Source organism: Parasteatoda tepidariorum, chromosome 10, assembly GCF_043381705.1.
Source record: "Parasteatoda tepidariorum isolate YZ-2023 chromosome 10, CAS_Ptep_4.0, whole genome shotgun sequence".
In the NCBI taxonomy this organism is placed as follows: Eukaryota; Metazoa; Arthropoda; class Arachnida; order Araneae; family Theridiidae; genus Parasteatoda; species Parasteatoda tepidariorum.
In genome coordinates, this window is record NC_092213.1 from 26,075,637 (window position 1) to 26,090,804 (window position 15,168).

The following is a 15,168-nucleotide window of genomic DNA, read 5'->3' on the forward strand; positions in this document are numbered from 1 at the left end:
AAAGGAAGGGTAGAAATTAAAAAGAAAATCCGATCATTAGAACGAAAGTTATTCAGGGTGATTCGTTTTTTTTTTTGCGGACTGTACTTCACTCTTGTTTTGATTTAAAGAATTTATTTTTTATTTTAATTTCTATAAACAAATTAAATCACACTATTAAGATATTTTGCAGTTGCTGTTTTTTTCAAGTTCATAATAGTTGCTTACACTAGTTACACAATATTACATTGTGAGTAGAATTAATTAAATTTAGGAATTCGTAAACCTTGAAATTGATTGTTTGTCATTCTAATTTGTTGTCAGGCCATTGTTCATCAAAGCCTTTTCAATGCCGTATGTAGACGCTTTCAAACCTTCCCAAACTGAAATTAATGCATTCTTGACATGTTATAAGATTTTGAAATGTGTCCCTAAGTTTAGAATCTATTTCCATCCTATTATGCCTAGCGAGTGTGCAAGTTTACAGACAACTTTGCCGAACTTCTAAACGAATTAAATGGGTTAGATTTAATTCTTTTAAATTCTTAAGTTGTTCGCTACTAACCTTATGATTATTGAAATAAACTACAGTACAATTGTATGTTATATGTGAAGTTTTGATCTTGGAAATAAAGGTTTTTGTTTTTGTAAAATAAATCATGAAGTTCACAAAAATTAAAAAAAAGAACTTTCCATAACTTAAGGTTTACGTTTGGTTTCGACATATTTTTTTTAAAAAGAGGTTCAATTAAAATTTTAATTTCATGGTTAAAAAGCAGGGGATTCTAAAATTATAAATTTAAAGTAAAGTTTAAAAAATTATAAAATATTTCCCAAAATAATAGCAAATTTAAGCTTAAGACTACAATATCATTTCTAACAGCTATACAACAAATTGGGATGCATAATTTCAAAATAATTTTTTTCTTTACCTGTGCTTTGAACTGAAATATGAAAACTTTTCAAAAAAACAATGCAGTAGACCTAAATATATTGTTTATTATTGTATTTTTTTAAGAAAAATTCTTATCATTCTTATTTAATGCTCAAAAAAATAACCAATTCACACTTAGACCTTACCTTTAACTCAAAACATTGCTACAATTACACAAAATCTAAGTATCAAAAATTTCAAAGAATTCTATAATAATTCATTTTGTATGTTAGCGCGAATAAATTTTCTAAAAATCATCGTTCTTCAAAAAATAAATTTAGAAAGTTAATAATTTGAAAATTAATTTCTGGAAATGAATTTTGTTTGTCTCTTAAAAGTAATTTATTCAAATAAATAAGCGTTAAAATACTCACAGAAAAACGAAAACTCATTTTAGTTTCGTTTTCTGGAATTTACTTCCGGTTCCGGTAAAAGCATGGTCCCAATAGCATAGTAAAGAGCTTGGTAACTTTAATTTCTTTTTTTGCTGTTGTTGTTGTTGTCGTCAGTCATTAAGGCAAAGAGGTGTGATTGTTTCTGATTTCCAGTGGCACCATCTTAGGCCAAGAATTCGACTTCTGCCACATTCGTACGTCACTCCCTTTTATAGGGCGAACCCATTCATACATCCACTCATTCATCCATAGATCGTAATTTTGACCTGAACCAGAGAACGATCAATCTTAAATTCAGTACCCCCAGGCATATAATTTGTTATGGGAACATAGAGGACTTTGTGACCAGACAGATTTAACGCGCATGAGTCACCATTTACTACAAGGGGAGTCTTCGGCTACTGGATTCGAACCCCCGTTCTCACGAACGTGAGTCCAGTGCCCGGCCAACCATGCTATCCCAGCCTCTTTTTTGCTCATTTCGCTATATCTTAAAAACCTTTCAGCTAATGAAATTTGTGTCATGATGTGTCATCGCGGCAGCCACTAAATAAAACTTCTTAATTCTCCCTGGACTGGGGCTAAAAACTATGGTGGTTAGAGCATCCTATTACAAACCCGTAGGTTCTTGGTTCGAAACCTTCCAGTAGCCTATGAATGAACATCTCTACATAATAATTCTCCCGTCAATTGCATTGCATTTTGCTTAATCATCAGTGTATAGTGCTGCAATTTTGAATGCATAGGGTTTTCTTATTTCACTATTATTTGCTTCGGAGATATTTTGACACAATTTTGAGAAATTTTGGAGTGTATATTTTTTAATATTTAGAAACACTTTATTTTAATATAAAGAAATATTTTAAGTTGTTACAAAATCAGCAAAAGTGCTAAAGGTGAATATTTTGAAAATCTTGATAAAAAAATTGATACTTCATTTCCCTAAGAGCAGATCCATACAGGCAAGAAATTTATATTTCAACGAATTTCGTGTGTGATATGGTGCATTATTTAATTAATTTTATGTTAATTAACATTCTAACTTACCTATTAATTTTTGAGAAGCTTAGCTTAATTTCAACACACTATTTTGCTTATAAACGATCAACTGGCTATGAGGTCATAGGTCATATGTATTGGTATCCGTGATCTTCTTCTTTCCGAAGTGCAAGCACCCAATTGATCTATCTTATTTATATTGCTGCAACGAGTCGCGGTGGCTCAGGGGATAAAGCATTCACTTTTCAGTGAGGTGAACGGGGTTCGAATCCCAGCGATGGCTGGCCGATACGAATTCCGCATCCGGAAAGAAGGATCAGTAGCTGTAAGCCCAAAATTGGTTCGACTATTCAGCGAATGCTATAAAATAAAATATATTGTAGCAAGTTGAAAGTAAACTGAGTGTCACTTTCTTTCTACATTTTTTTGATACCATTATTAAAATTGCAAAAATAACAAATGTTACAGAAACTAATATTTTATACAACGAAGTAATAATCTTCTTTTATTTATTAGCAAAACATAGGCAAGTTACTTGTCTTTCACTAAGATATATGTAAACAATATTTATCTCATTTAACATATTGGATGATAAAGCTGGGAAAATATTTCCTAACCACTCTCTCATAAGGATTTAGCTATTTACATTGCACTTCAATAAAACAAAATGCCACCCCAAAGTATGCTTTCAAATATCAAAACAATTTTCTTTTACCTTACCACAAAACCAATTTAGGTTCTTAAATCTTTAAAGTAAATATAACAGCCAGAACGCTGGCTTCTGTTCAAAATATAAATATCTCAAGACAAACAAAAGATTATTAGCATTGTTTAAAATAATAAATCTAAAATTTTAAACTCATTCTCCAGTGCAAATCGTTTGAACCGAATAAATACGCCAGTTCATTTAATCCAGTAAATGTCATTATCTCCCACTCTAAGAAAAATGTCACTTTTATGATAAAACAAACTGAAAACACTGAAACACTACTTGTGGGAGAGAGAGAGAGTGAAATATGACTTTTTTCCGGAAAGTTTTTATGACGGAAAAGCCTCATTTCACGTTTTAACTGATTAGAGGGAGATAAATGAATTACCCTATTATAGCATTTAGCAGAAGGATTTTTCTTTTATGCAACAATTGACTTAATGGGTTTTTGTCATTTTCTGTCGAGCATTAAATCGCGGCGACGATTATGGTTTGAAGAAGATTATACGAACGAATGGATATAGTTGAAGGAACGGATGATTCAAAAATAGCTATTCTTTTTTCGTGGGTATTATGAAGAACGATTTGTTATTTTCGTTTGGGGATGACAGGCATGCATTTGATGGATTGGTTTAATGTTGGTGCTTATGTAAATTACTGTATTTATCACCAAATAGGGAAATCCTCCTTTAATTTGGAATAACAATTTTTAGATTATTTTTTATTGGATAATTAGTAAGATTTATCTTGATTTTCATTTTATTTTATTACCATTGCAGAACAGCCGACTTATTTATGAGCTTACGACTACCAATGTTTAACTCCGTAGCCTTGTAGTTTTGAACCCGATCCAGAAGACAAAGGAAAACCTGGATCATTGCGAGACGAGCATTTCATCCCCTGAGCCACCATGGCTCCTTATTTTTTATTGGTCGGTTTTGAGATAGCTTGGTAACGTTTCTAGTGGCAGATTAAAATGTATTGCAGTAGAATCCATAGTAATAGGTTATTTAGAGCTAATAGATGCAATCATGGCTTAAAATATTCATCAAGATCTAAAATACTAAATTTCTAGACAAAAATAAATATTTAAACAGCAGCATTTATGAAACCTATCAAATTGTGTGGTAATGAATGATGGCCGCTAACAAAAAGAGTTAAAGACAGAATTTTAATCTTCGAATGAAGATTTCTTTGTAAAATATATGTAACAATTTCAGAAAATGACAAATGGAAAATTTTGTTTAATCATGAAGTCTATAAAAATGTAAACTACATAATATTACCAGAATAATCAAAACTTATTGTATCAGATTGTTTGGCATCTTGCTAGATAAGACACCTCTAAAAAAATCACCTTTCCAAGTGTATAGAGTACCTAAAGATTTCGCTTAAGATGGGCAGATTGAGTACAATCTAACATTAAGAGGCTAAAGATCAAGTGTTGACGGACGAGGACGTCTCATATGATTCTTTGGGGGAAGCTTACTGAGATGGCACTGACCTATTGCTGGCTGTAGTGCATTTGACAGAGAAGAACACACGCGACTCATTTATTTCTTCCAAGCAATTCAAAAATGGTAATATTGCAACTAAACTAAACCAATATGATAGCATTATAAGTAACTCTTTATATCAGCGTTAAAGAGAAAGCTTGGTAAAATGACATTATATTCAAAACTCGGTTCTTTTTATAAACAAAATATCATATCATTTCTATTTTTTTATTTCATTTCTTTAAATGAAGTATTAATAAATTATTTTTTGAAGCAAAATATCAGTTTTATTTTTAAATAATAGCATTTTTTTTGAATAAAAATGAGTAAGTCTTATTAAAATTTATTCAATTTTTAAAAAGAAGATAAACATGCTTCTTAAAGAGTAAAAGTAACTTTGGATAATTTAATTTTTATTAAAAAGAGTTTTATTGATCATAATATTTCAAATGATATAGTGATATCATTTTAACACAAGATGTGCAAGTCAGAAAACCAAGGAAATTTTGATACATTGTGTATCGAAATTGATAAAATAATATAAATTATTATTCTATTATAACAATAAATGATTGTTAAAAAGAATTTTGTCTCAGATTATCTTTGGATAAGCGAATTTTATAAATGTGTGCAAAGAATTTTCAATTCACTTAAAATGTTCGCACGATTTGGCGAAATACGTAAAAAGTAAAATAAACATTAATGGATTCAAACTCATCTGAACAATACCCCTTATATTTTGAGGGGCAGAATTCGAATCCGTCAAAAAAAGGCATTCGGAAAACTTCCTTTTTTACGACTAATTTCGTAATTTATAATATCGTTTGCAATAATTAATTTACATATTTGAGGTCACTTCTTCGAACCATTGAGTCCAAGAACGTGAAGATCCGATCATTAGAACAAAAGTTTTTCAGGGTGGTCCGTGCTTTTTTTTGCACATTGCACATATTTTTATCGGATAACAGGATTTTATAATAATTTCCTTACTTTATTAATTTTTGTTTTTGATATTTTTGTAAAATAAAAGATTTATTGCTTTTTTAACATCCTCCGTTGAACATTAAACTTTAATAGTGATTATAAACACATCAAAATGGTTATAGCTTAAAATTTTATACGTTATTATACCAATATTTTAAAATTAAAAGCGTCGTTTTGGTTGAGCAAAGTGTTTTTAGAAATGTAATAATTACTTTATTCATCCCTTTAAAAGCTATGAATTACCACTTTAAATGTTTTTTATATAATAAGTTTTATGCTAGTTTAATATTCGAGATTCAGCATTAAACCACAATTCTGGCAATAAACACATCAAAATTATTATAGATTAAAAACGGCAGATTTTAAAACAACTATTCTTTTTGAAATAATTCAGAATGGCAATACGTTCTTGTCTTATGATTCTGACAGAGTCATATTTTACGAATTTGATGGATTACTTTTGTAAAATTTTATGGAAATGGTTAGATTTATCATTCAAAAATGGAATAAGTGCTATGACCAGAAGAACAATTTACTGTTTGATTTATTTCATTGTTAAACCATTTGTAAAGATTTATTGATTTTCGTTCTTTTTATGAAGGTTACCAGATTTCTGATGATTTTATTAAAGTCTGATTTAAGACAAATCAAAGTTATGTTAGTTTCAAGTGTTAGTCAAGTCAAGTTACGTTAGTTCATAACTAAAGCGTTTATATTAACTATTTACAAAATTGAATAAATATTCGATGTAGAAATTGTTTTGCCTATACTTATACTAATACACTAATAAAAATGGGTCAAAACTTCCAGAATGTGGTAAAATTTACCGTGTTTATGGCACTGTTTGAACACCAAAGACCTCGGTAATTTTTACCGAAGCACTTTGGTAACGATTATGGAAAAGCTTACAATAAAATATGGTTTTATAATATGTGATGAAATTTGGCAAAAGTGGTAAAATTTGATAATTTTATCTTGATACCTTAAAGAATGGCATAAGACCATTTATTCGGTTGAATTTATTTTCTAGTTTCGTATTATTTAATACATGTATCGTAGTAAGAGCTATAATTTTAAAAACTAGAATTTTCGATAAATCGTTGCCATATGAATGGAAAAATTACGAAATAACTTGTTTAAATACTGTATATTTTGGTTTTGTAACCAGAAATTTGTTTGTTTGTTTTTTCACCTGAAATGTAATTACCATACATTATAGTAATTTGAATGGAAATTTTTTACTCCTTGCATTGATGTTTCAAATTTCAGTAACATTACAAATTATTGCTATAAAGCAACATTTATATGAATTTCTTATTTGAAAAAATGGCCCAACTATTCTCTTAAAAAAGCGGAATTAGCAGCAATTTTATACTTATAGAAGTTGTTTCTATCTAGTTTTGACGTTGGTACACCTCCAGTTTTTTTTCTCCTACCAGTCAAAGTGCACCACAAATCAAACGTGATCTGAAAAACCTTAAACTTATTAGACATTATTGCTCTGTGTATCTCACAGTGAACAAAATGGGAGATGTTCCACTATTCTTGTAAAACCTTCAAATGATAGAGAGTGTTTGCTTTCTCACTTGCCGCAACTCACACTCACGTACGTAGGTTTTACGCAAGTTCTGTAGAGAGCAAAGACTATTCTACATTAAAAGTGTTTCGCAGAATATTTATATATGAGGTGATAGGATGCTACGTAAGCTTATTAATTATCAAGATTTTAAGCTTATGCAAGTTATTTCTACCTAGTTTTTAAATTAGTACATCTAAGGCTTTTTTTCTGTTATGCAATTAAAGGATAGCACAAATCAAGCAATATCTGAAAAATATTAAATTCATTAGACATTATGGCTCTGTATACCTCAAAGTTAACAAAAGGGGAGCTGTGCTACTATTCGAGTAATACCTTCGATCAATGGAAAGATTTTCCTCTCCCACGTAGCATACCGTGAGAATGTTAACGTACGTTGGATGCACGCAATTTCTGTAGAAAGACTATTTTGCAAAACAGCTACGTTGAACCTATAGATATGAGAGGATGCAGAATATCTCTAATATTCCTTACAACGATATGCATAAAAAACAGAAAATTAAAAACTTAATAATATTTTTAAAATTTACTTGGAACAGAAACGTTACAAAATGTTTTAATTTGCACCCTAAAACGTAGATTTGTCAATTTCCTTGAAAACATGATAAAAGAAATTTCCCTTATTCTTCATAAACGTAGCATAAATATTGCGACACTCCACTTTGGTTTCAAACCTTATTGATTTCTAACTTTATTGGTTTCGAGCGTTATTGTGTCGAAAATACAAAGTGTCAGCAAAATTATCTATTTGCTTGTAATAAACCAAAACTAATAGCCAACAAGCTGTACCGAACGTGCTTTTAAGATAACGGAAAGGAAAGAGAAAGCACAATAGTTTGAGTAATGCATAATTTTTTTTTCGTCGATGCCTGGCTTCACCACTATTCAGGTCAAAAATACAGCTTCAACTCAATTTCAGTTTTTCACTGTGAGTATCACGTTTCGAGGTTAGACAACTTCAAAATTTAGAAACTAAGCGATTATCTAATTCCAAGGGAGCCGGTAGAATAATATAAAAGGGGGTGCAACCCTCTAACTAACTATCCCTCCCCCCAAAAAAAATATTTTGTTATTACATTTTGTTCTGTTATTCCATATACTTTCATCTGTTAATCTTTTTAAGGATACATTTCTTCATTGTTAACAAGATATTTAAAAAAAAAGTTTCTTGTACTTGCAAATTTTGCCACAAGAAACTGTATTGATGGCGCTAGAATAGCTACTGACTTTGAAACACAAATAACTACAAACAGTAGTTTCGTATACTAACGTGTTTGTGCACGCCTAACATTGGTATTTATTGTGTTGATGAAGCTTTACAGTTGTCAGAAGTCAGTACAATGAGACGCATCAAAACATAGAATCGGTACTACAATGTCTCACTAGAGATTAAGTAGTTTGTGCATAGTCAGTGTGCATACGAAAAGAATCAAAGATGACTCAGAATTCATTGAAAAAGTTATAAACAGATTTGGACATCAAACAAGACAATTACAAATCTTGTTTGATTAAACAATTTTTTAATTGTTATGCATCAATAATTACTTATTTGTTTTCGAATAAAAATATTTTTAGTAAAAAAATTTTATGACAAAATTTTATTTCTGTATCTCTTTGCTTTTTTAAAAAAAAAACAGGGGGTGCAAGTGCACCCCCTTGCACCCTGCTGCCGGCGCCCTTGTCTACTTCCTACATTTGCGGTTACGAAACAAAATTTCATGATTTCAAAAAGCTAAAAACCTACTTATTTTCATTGAATTGTGATTCTGAGAGGGAAAAAAATCTCAACACAGAGTTGGCAGAGATAAAGAGAGAAAACTAACAACGCTGACGACAAGTAAAAAATACGACCGATAGTAGAACGGGCCAAGTAGAGATAAAGAATAGAGTTATGAATGTTTGATGTGAAAGAGATTCTGCTCAGCTGAATGTATTCTGAAGATATAAGAAACAAACAAACAAAAAACAGCGATTTGTATGCTTAATCTTTCCCTCTTCATCTCTGTCTAGAGTCACTTGCATCCCTGCACGCCGCACAGCTCCAACTCCCGTTTAAATTTTCTATTGTAAAGATAACGTTTTGATGAGAGTTGTCATTTGAAAACGCTAAAATTTTGTCAAAACAACCATAACCGTTAAGGCTCTGTAATCGTTTTTAATGTAATTATTGAATGCACAATTTTTAATAATTCAATGCAAAATTTTATTCTTCCAAAAAATATGCTCGCCAAAGGGTTATACTTGAGTCTACTTATTTTACAATAACCCTGTAGGAGCAGCGGTGGTTCAGGGGGTAGAGCGCTTGCCTTGGAATGAGGTACTCAGGTTCGAATCCCAGCGATGTCTGTTCGATACGAATTCCGCATATGGCTCGCACCGATCACAGGGCTGATGTAAAATATCCTCAGTGGTAAACGGATCATGGCTTAGAGTTCCCTGACCACTGGGCTAACTGTGGGAGGTTTTCGTGGTTTTCCTTCCCATATAACGCAAATGCGTGGTAATTCCCTCAAAAAGTCCTCTACGAAGGCAGATTTCTTTCAACACTTGATACAGGAGTTTCCTTGACTTCTCGATTGGGTTCAAAATTACAAGGCTTAGGAGTTGAACAAAAGTAATCGTAAATCTAAAATTGGGTCGGTTGTTCAACAACGGTTAGAAAATAAAAGAAATAACCCTGTAGATTATAAGTTTTAAGCTAGGTGAGAGATTGATAAATACTGACACACAAATCCTTTAACTCTTTTTACACAAACAGCTGTTTTTTCTTACTAAGTGATAAATTTAAACTCCAGATAGAAACGCTAAAGCTAGTTTATATAAAGTTGTTTAGATGGAAGTTATGTTAGGACATTGATCAAGAGCATGAAAGCAATAAAGTAAATTCTGTGAAGCGTATCGAAATAATTGAAACTAATAATCTCTTTAATCATATTTAACGATTTGATTTATCTCTAAAAGAAGATATCAAATAGACGATAATAGACGATCAAATAGAATATAAAGAAGATATCGGAATCCATCAAATGGTTGTTACATAAGCTGTTTCATTCGATGAGTTTTAAAAAAAAATCTGACAAAGCTAACTTTTCATTTTCAATTATTGTCTATGTGAGATAAATAATTTAGATTGCGTCGATTTCGCATTTTGATGGCTTTTTTTTCAAACTCAATAAGTTAATTTCTGAGGATTTAAGAGATGCACTGAAACTCTTTTATAAGTTGTTACGAAGTTTTCCAAGCAGCTTAAGTAGTATAATATGTGTTTGATATTATAAACATTTAAGGAATATTCCAGCCTTCCTAGGCGGAGAAAAAAATTCTTGTGAAAATTACCGTACTGTGCATATATCGAGCAAAAATAAATAAATAAAATGTAATAAAAAAAACATTATTTTGATTAAAAGACAAAAGATAGATGACAAATTTTGCCATTTTCTGGTCGTATTGATCATACTTCTTTTTCTCAGTGTACAGTACGCCAATAAAATGAACCATCCTCAATAACTTTTGATCTAATGATTGAACCTTCAGATTTTAGGACTCAATAGTTTAAGAGGGTCACTTCAAATATGCTAATAATTAATGCAGACGATATTTAAAGTTACGAAATCAGATACAAAAACATACTTTTTCTGAATAAACATATCTTTTTTTGACGGATCTGGATTTCTGATCCCACAATATAAGATAGCAGTAATCTAGGAAACATGGTTCCCATAGCTTGATCAGGAGCGCAATCCAACGTTTGGATCCCTTATTGTTTACTTTTTGTGTATTTTGCCATATCTCGCGAACTTTTTTAGCGAATTGAAACATTTTTGCACACAATTATAAAATTTTTTGGCCAAAGATAATTCCATGCACAAAATTATTTATGCATATTTGAGTTCACCCTCTTAAACCATTATGCTGTGAATCCAAGAACGTGGAGATCCGATCATTAGATCAAAAGTTATTCAGGGTGGTCTGCTTTTTATTTTGCGTCAAGGAAAGAATGGGGATGTCTCTAAAACGAGATTCCGAAAAAAAAATTCCATCAAGTGAAGAAAAATCAGCATATTTCTGTAACGAACAGTGCATGAATAAAGTTTTTTTGCGCCAAGAGTAGAATTGACATATATCTGAAAAGAATTGTGCAAAAAAATTTTTGCATCAAGAATTTAAATAACTAGAAACAAATTCTTCGAAAAACGTTTTTAATATCAATTTTGGAATCGACACGTTTTAGAACAAATTTTACGAAAACGTTTTAACGCCCGATTATGAAGCCCACTTTTACAAAGATTGCTAATAAAATAGCTTTTTGTTTCTTATTTTTCGTAATTAAAATAATATAAAATCTTTTTACCCCGAATACTGTAAGATAATTCAATAATTTTGTAAGACAAAATTAAAAATTTATGCAAAAACGTTAAAATATTTTCCCAAAATAAAATAAATAAATATAACCTTATCGAATTTCTCACTAATTATTTAACTGATTTTGTTCAAATTTTGAATTCTGACATTTAAATTATATGAGTATGATAGCGAATAGCGTACTTATGCTCTTACTTTGCATAAGTATGATATCGGATGCACCTTAAATCTCAAACTTTTTTATCATTATTCAAAAAAAATTCAAAATTATTATAAATTATTTTGTTTTTAAAATCATTTTCAGGTAAGCAAATCATATAAAATTTGTAATATCTAAGAAAAATAGGTTTATCATTGAACCATAATAAGGTAGAAATTTTCTTCAATTTTTTTTAAAGTGTAAATTTGAATCACGTCTTCTTTCAAATTGAACCATAGTATCATGGTATCCAGTTTGAGAAATACGTTAATGTGCACTTTAACATTGTAACGTTAAATCAAATTTAAACGATATTATGGTTCAAAAAACTCTAAATAGTCGAACATCATTAAGTATAAGATCTATCATTAGGTCAAAATTTCTTCAATGCACTGTTTTTATATATCTGTTTTTGTATCTTTCCTGGGCCATTTGATTTATTTTTCATAATAAATAAGCTCATCAAAATATTTTAGATTCCACATATTCATCTCCTTCGATGTGAAGTACAACTTACATTACTTTTCAGAATAAGTCAGAATATCAAGAATAACAAATGAATTTTAATATGAATGATCTATTTCCGATAAACAATGAGGGATAGATCATCCAGATTTATGGTCGAAATGATTGATTCAGACTAAAAAGATTTCCATTAGAAGATCATATCAAGATATCAAAGATCTGTACAACACTGCTATGATTGATATATAATGTTTTTTCCTCTGATCATTTGCACACTAATAGTGTTTCAGGTCATAGAAACAAACAAAAATTATTAAGGATGTTAAAAAAAACAATATTTCAGTTTGCTTTTCATTGACTAAATAATGTGACCAAGTACAATTCATAAATGATTAATTACGTACTTTATTTCTCTTTTAGAACCTCAAGAATCAGATCATGACAACAAATCTTTGGGTGGAACAGGTAAGAATCCTTTATGAATATATTATAATTATAATATTATAACAGTCGTTGAACAGCCGATCCAATTTTTGGGTTTACGACTACTTATGTTCAACTACGTGGCTTTGTAATTTTGAACCCTATCCAGAAGACAAGGGAACTCCAGGATCAAGTATTAGAAGAAAATTGCCTTCGGGGAGGACTTTTTTAATGGAACTAACCTGCATTTGCGTTTCATGGAAAGGAAGAACACGAGAACCTCCCACAGTCAATCTGATGGCAAGGGGATATGTTACGTCAGCACTGTGGTTGGTGCAATTCGGATGGGGAATTCGTATCGACCAGCAATCGCTGGTATTCGAACCCAGTTAACCTCATAGGAAGGCGAAAGTTCTATCCCTTGAGCCACCATGGTTAATGATACACAATCACGTGAACATCTTTACGTGAGCTATCTAAAAATTAAAAAGAACCAATGCAAGTTACGTGGACTGATTTCCGTGAACTTTTATCAATGGCCAAACTTAGCATATTAAAATTTTAACTACAAATTGTCACATGAATGACAATTTTCATGCTCGGCTAAATATTACAAACCAGGTTATTAACATACATTTTAAAAAAAAATTTTAAAAAAATTATTTCCTAAATATCATTACAATTTGCGAATTGTAGATTACCAAGTCACAAAATTTCAACTGTTAGGTATTTTGAAGATACCATTGCATTTAAGTTAAGATCCGAACTTAAGTAAAAAAATAACTTTTAAAAATTTTCTTTCAAACAACAATCATCTCTTAAATAATTTTTTACTTTACTCATAAAAGGATGGTTTACATTGTTCCTCTAAAACAAGTTCGATGTTTAGCAATCGTGCATTAAAAAGCTTGTATCGATTACCTCGCTTGTATCGATTGTATCGATTATCCATCGTGCATAAAAGCTTGTATCGAAATATGAAATAAATAAATCTAAGAAGGAAAGTAAATCCCTTAACTCATTTCTCACTTTCCCATTTAAAAAAAATGAAAAATTCCATTTTTGTCCTCAGGTTCGCAAACGTACCATTTCAGTAAATATTTTTTATTAACACTGTGATGTATATTTTCACTAATTTTTTTTTCTGCTGTTCTCAGGGATTCTGAAGACATCCATAAATTATTAGTAATTAAATTTGAATAAACACTTTCTGTTGAGAAAATTTTAAACTATTCAAGATTTTTAACTTGAAACGGTTATTGACAAACGAAATTTTTTGAAAATTTATATGAGATATATCATATGTTTTTCAAATCTTTTGAGATACATCATATGTTTTTATGATGGATTAAAGTTATAAGTCAGTAAATAAAAATAAATAAAAAAATTTCATTAAAAAAACAAGCGTTCACCTAAATGGTTTGTTTATTGATTTGGTGAATGGTGCCTATACGCAGCATTTTATTTCTTACATAAAATATAATTTTTTATTCACGAATTTTTTTCTGCGGCTTAATGAATGTAAAGTAATCATATTGCAATGGAAATAATACCATATTTTATAAAATTTATATGCTTGGCCTGAAATGGGCTAATTGATTTTAACCTAACTAACCTACTGCCTGTCCGTTGCTAAGAAACGTATCAATGAAACTAGACAATAGGCTTTCATTTATATAAACACTAATAGAACAACGGAGATGGCTTCATTAACAATGCTGAAAATTTATTTATACAATAGTATATAATTTACTAACTTGTTTAATGGAAAAATTGTTGTTTTTAAGTAAACTCTTTCAATATAATGGTATAATTCACTCAATCATCCTTTTTTCTAGTATTGGAACGATTACAAACTGACATGGGATCCGAGAGAATACGGAGGGGTGGACATGCTCCATGTACCATCTGATCATATATGGAGGCCTGACATCGTCCTCTATAACAAGTAAATATCAACCAATCCGTTTTTCAAAATCATTGGTACCCATATGTTTATACCACCAAAAATCAATATATGCAATATATTTATCCTCGTATCATCAACGATGTAAAATATCTATCACGATCTAATTTAATAATGTATATGAATGATGCAATGTAAAGACACCGGTAAAAGAACCTTTAAAAAAATGTTGAAGTTGTGGGTAAAGTGCCAATTCACAGGGATAATTTGTAACAGGATTTTAAAAATTCAAAATATTTAACGATAAGTTTCTTAAGCACGTGTTATTCATGCAAATTAAAACTTAATTGTGTGAATTCATCGGAAAGAGGAAAATATATTTTTAAAAAACATAGAAGTTATGGTTAAAGTGCCAATTTACAGGTATAATTTGTAACAGGATTGAAAAATCAATTATATATAAAAAGATAAGTTTCGTAATAAAGCGTGTTTATTGATGTAAATTAAAACTTAATATTGTAAATTCATCGGAGAGAAAAAATAAATAAAAAGCGGAATTTATGAATAAAGGGCCAATTCACCGGGATAAACTGTTTAGTGATGAATTACCTATTGAAGCGCGTTTTCATTCAGCTCCTAATGTAAATGCAATGAAATTGATAACTATTAGAAAAAAAATGGAAGCAAATATTAAGTGCCAATTAACCTGGATACTTTGTG

At 30.3% G+C, this 15,168-nt stretch overlaps 1 protein-coding gene across 2 annotated transcripts in view; it reads left to right on the forward strand.

The window, feature by feature from the left end:
* The window catches only part of LOC107439347 (acetylcholine receptor subunit alpha-like), a 210,056-nt gene that overhangs the window by 123,320 nt on the left and 71,568 nt on the right, over positions 1-15,168 (forward strand). For both annotated transcript variants that reach the window (XM_016051913.4, XM_043046031.2), the window contains exons 3-4: positions 12,540-12,584; positions 14,381-14,490. In XM_016051913.4, coding sequence (XP_015907399.2) covers positions 12,540-12,584; positions 14,381-14,490 — 155 coding nt within the window. The remainder of the gene's footprint in view (positions 1-12,539; positions 12,585-14,380; positions 14,491-15,168) is intronic.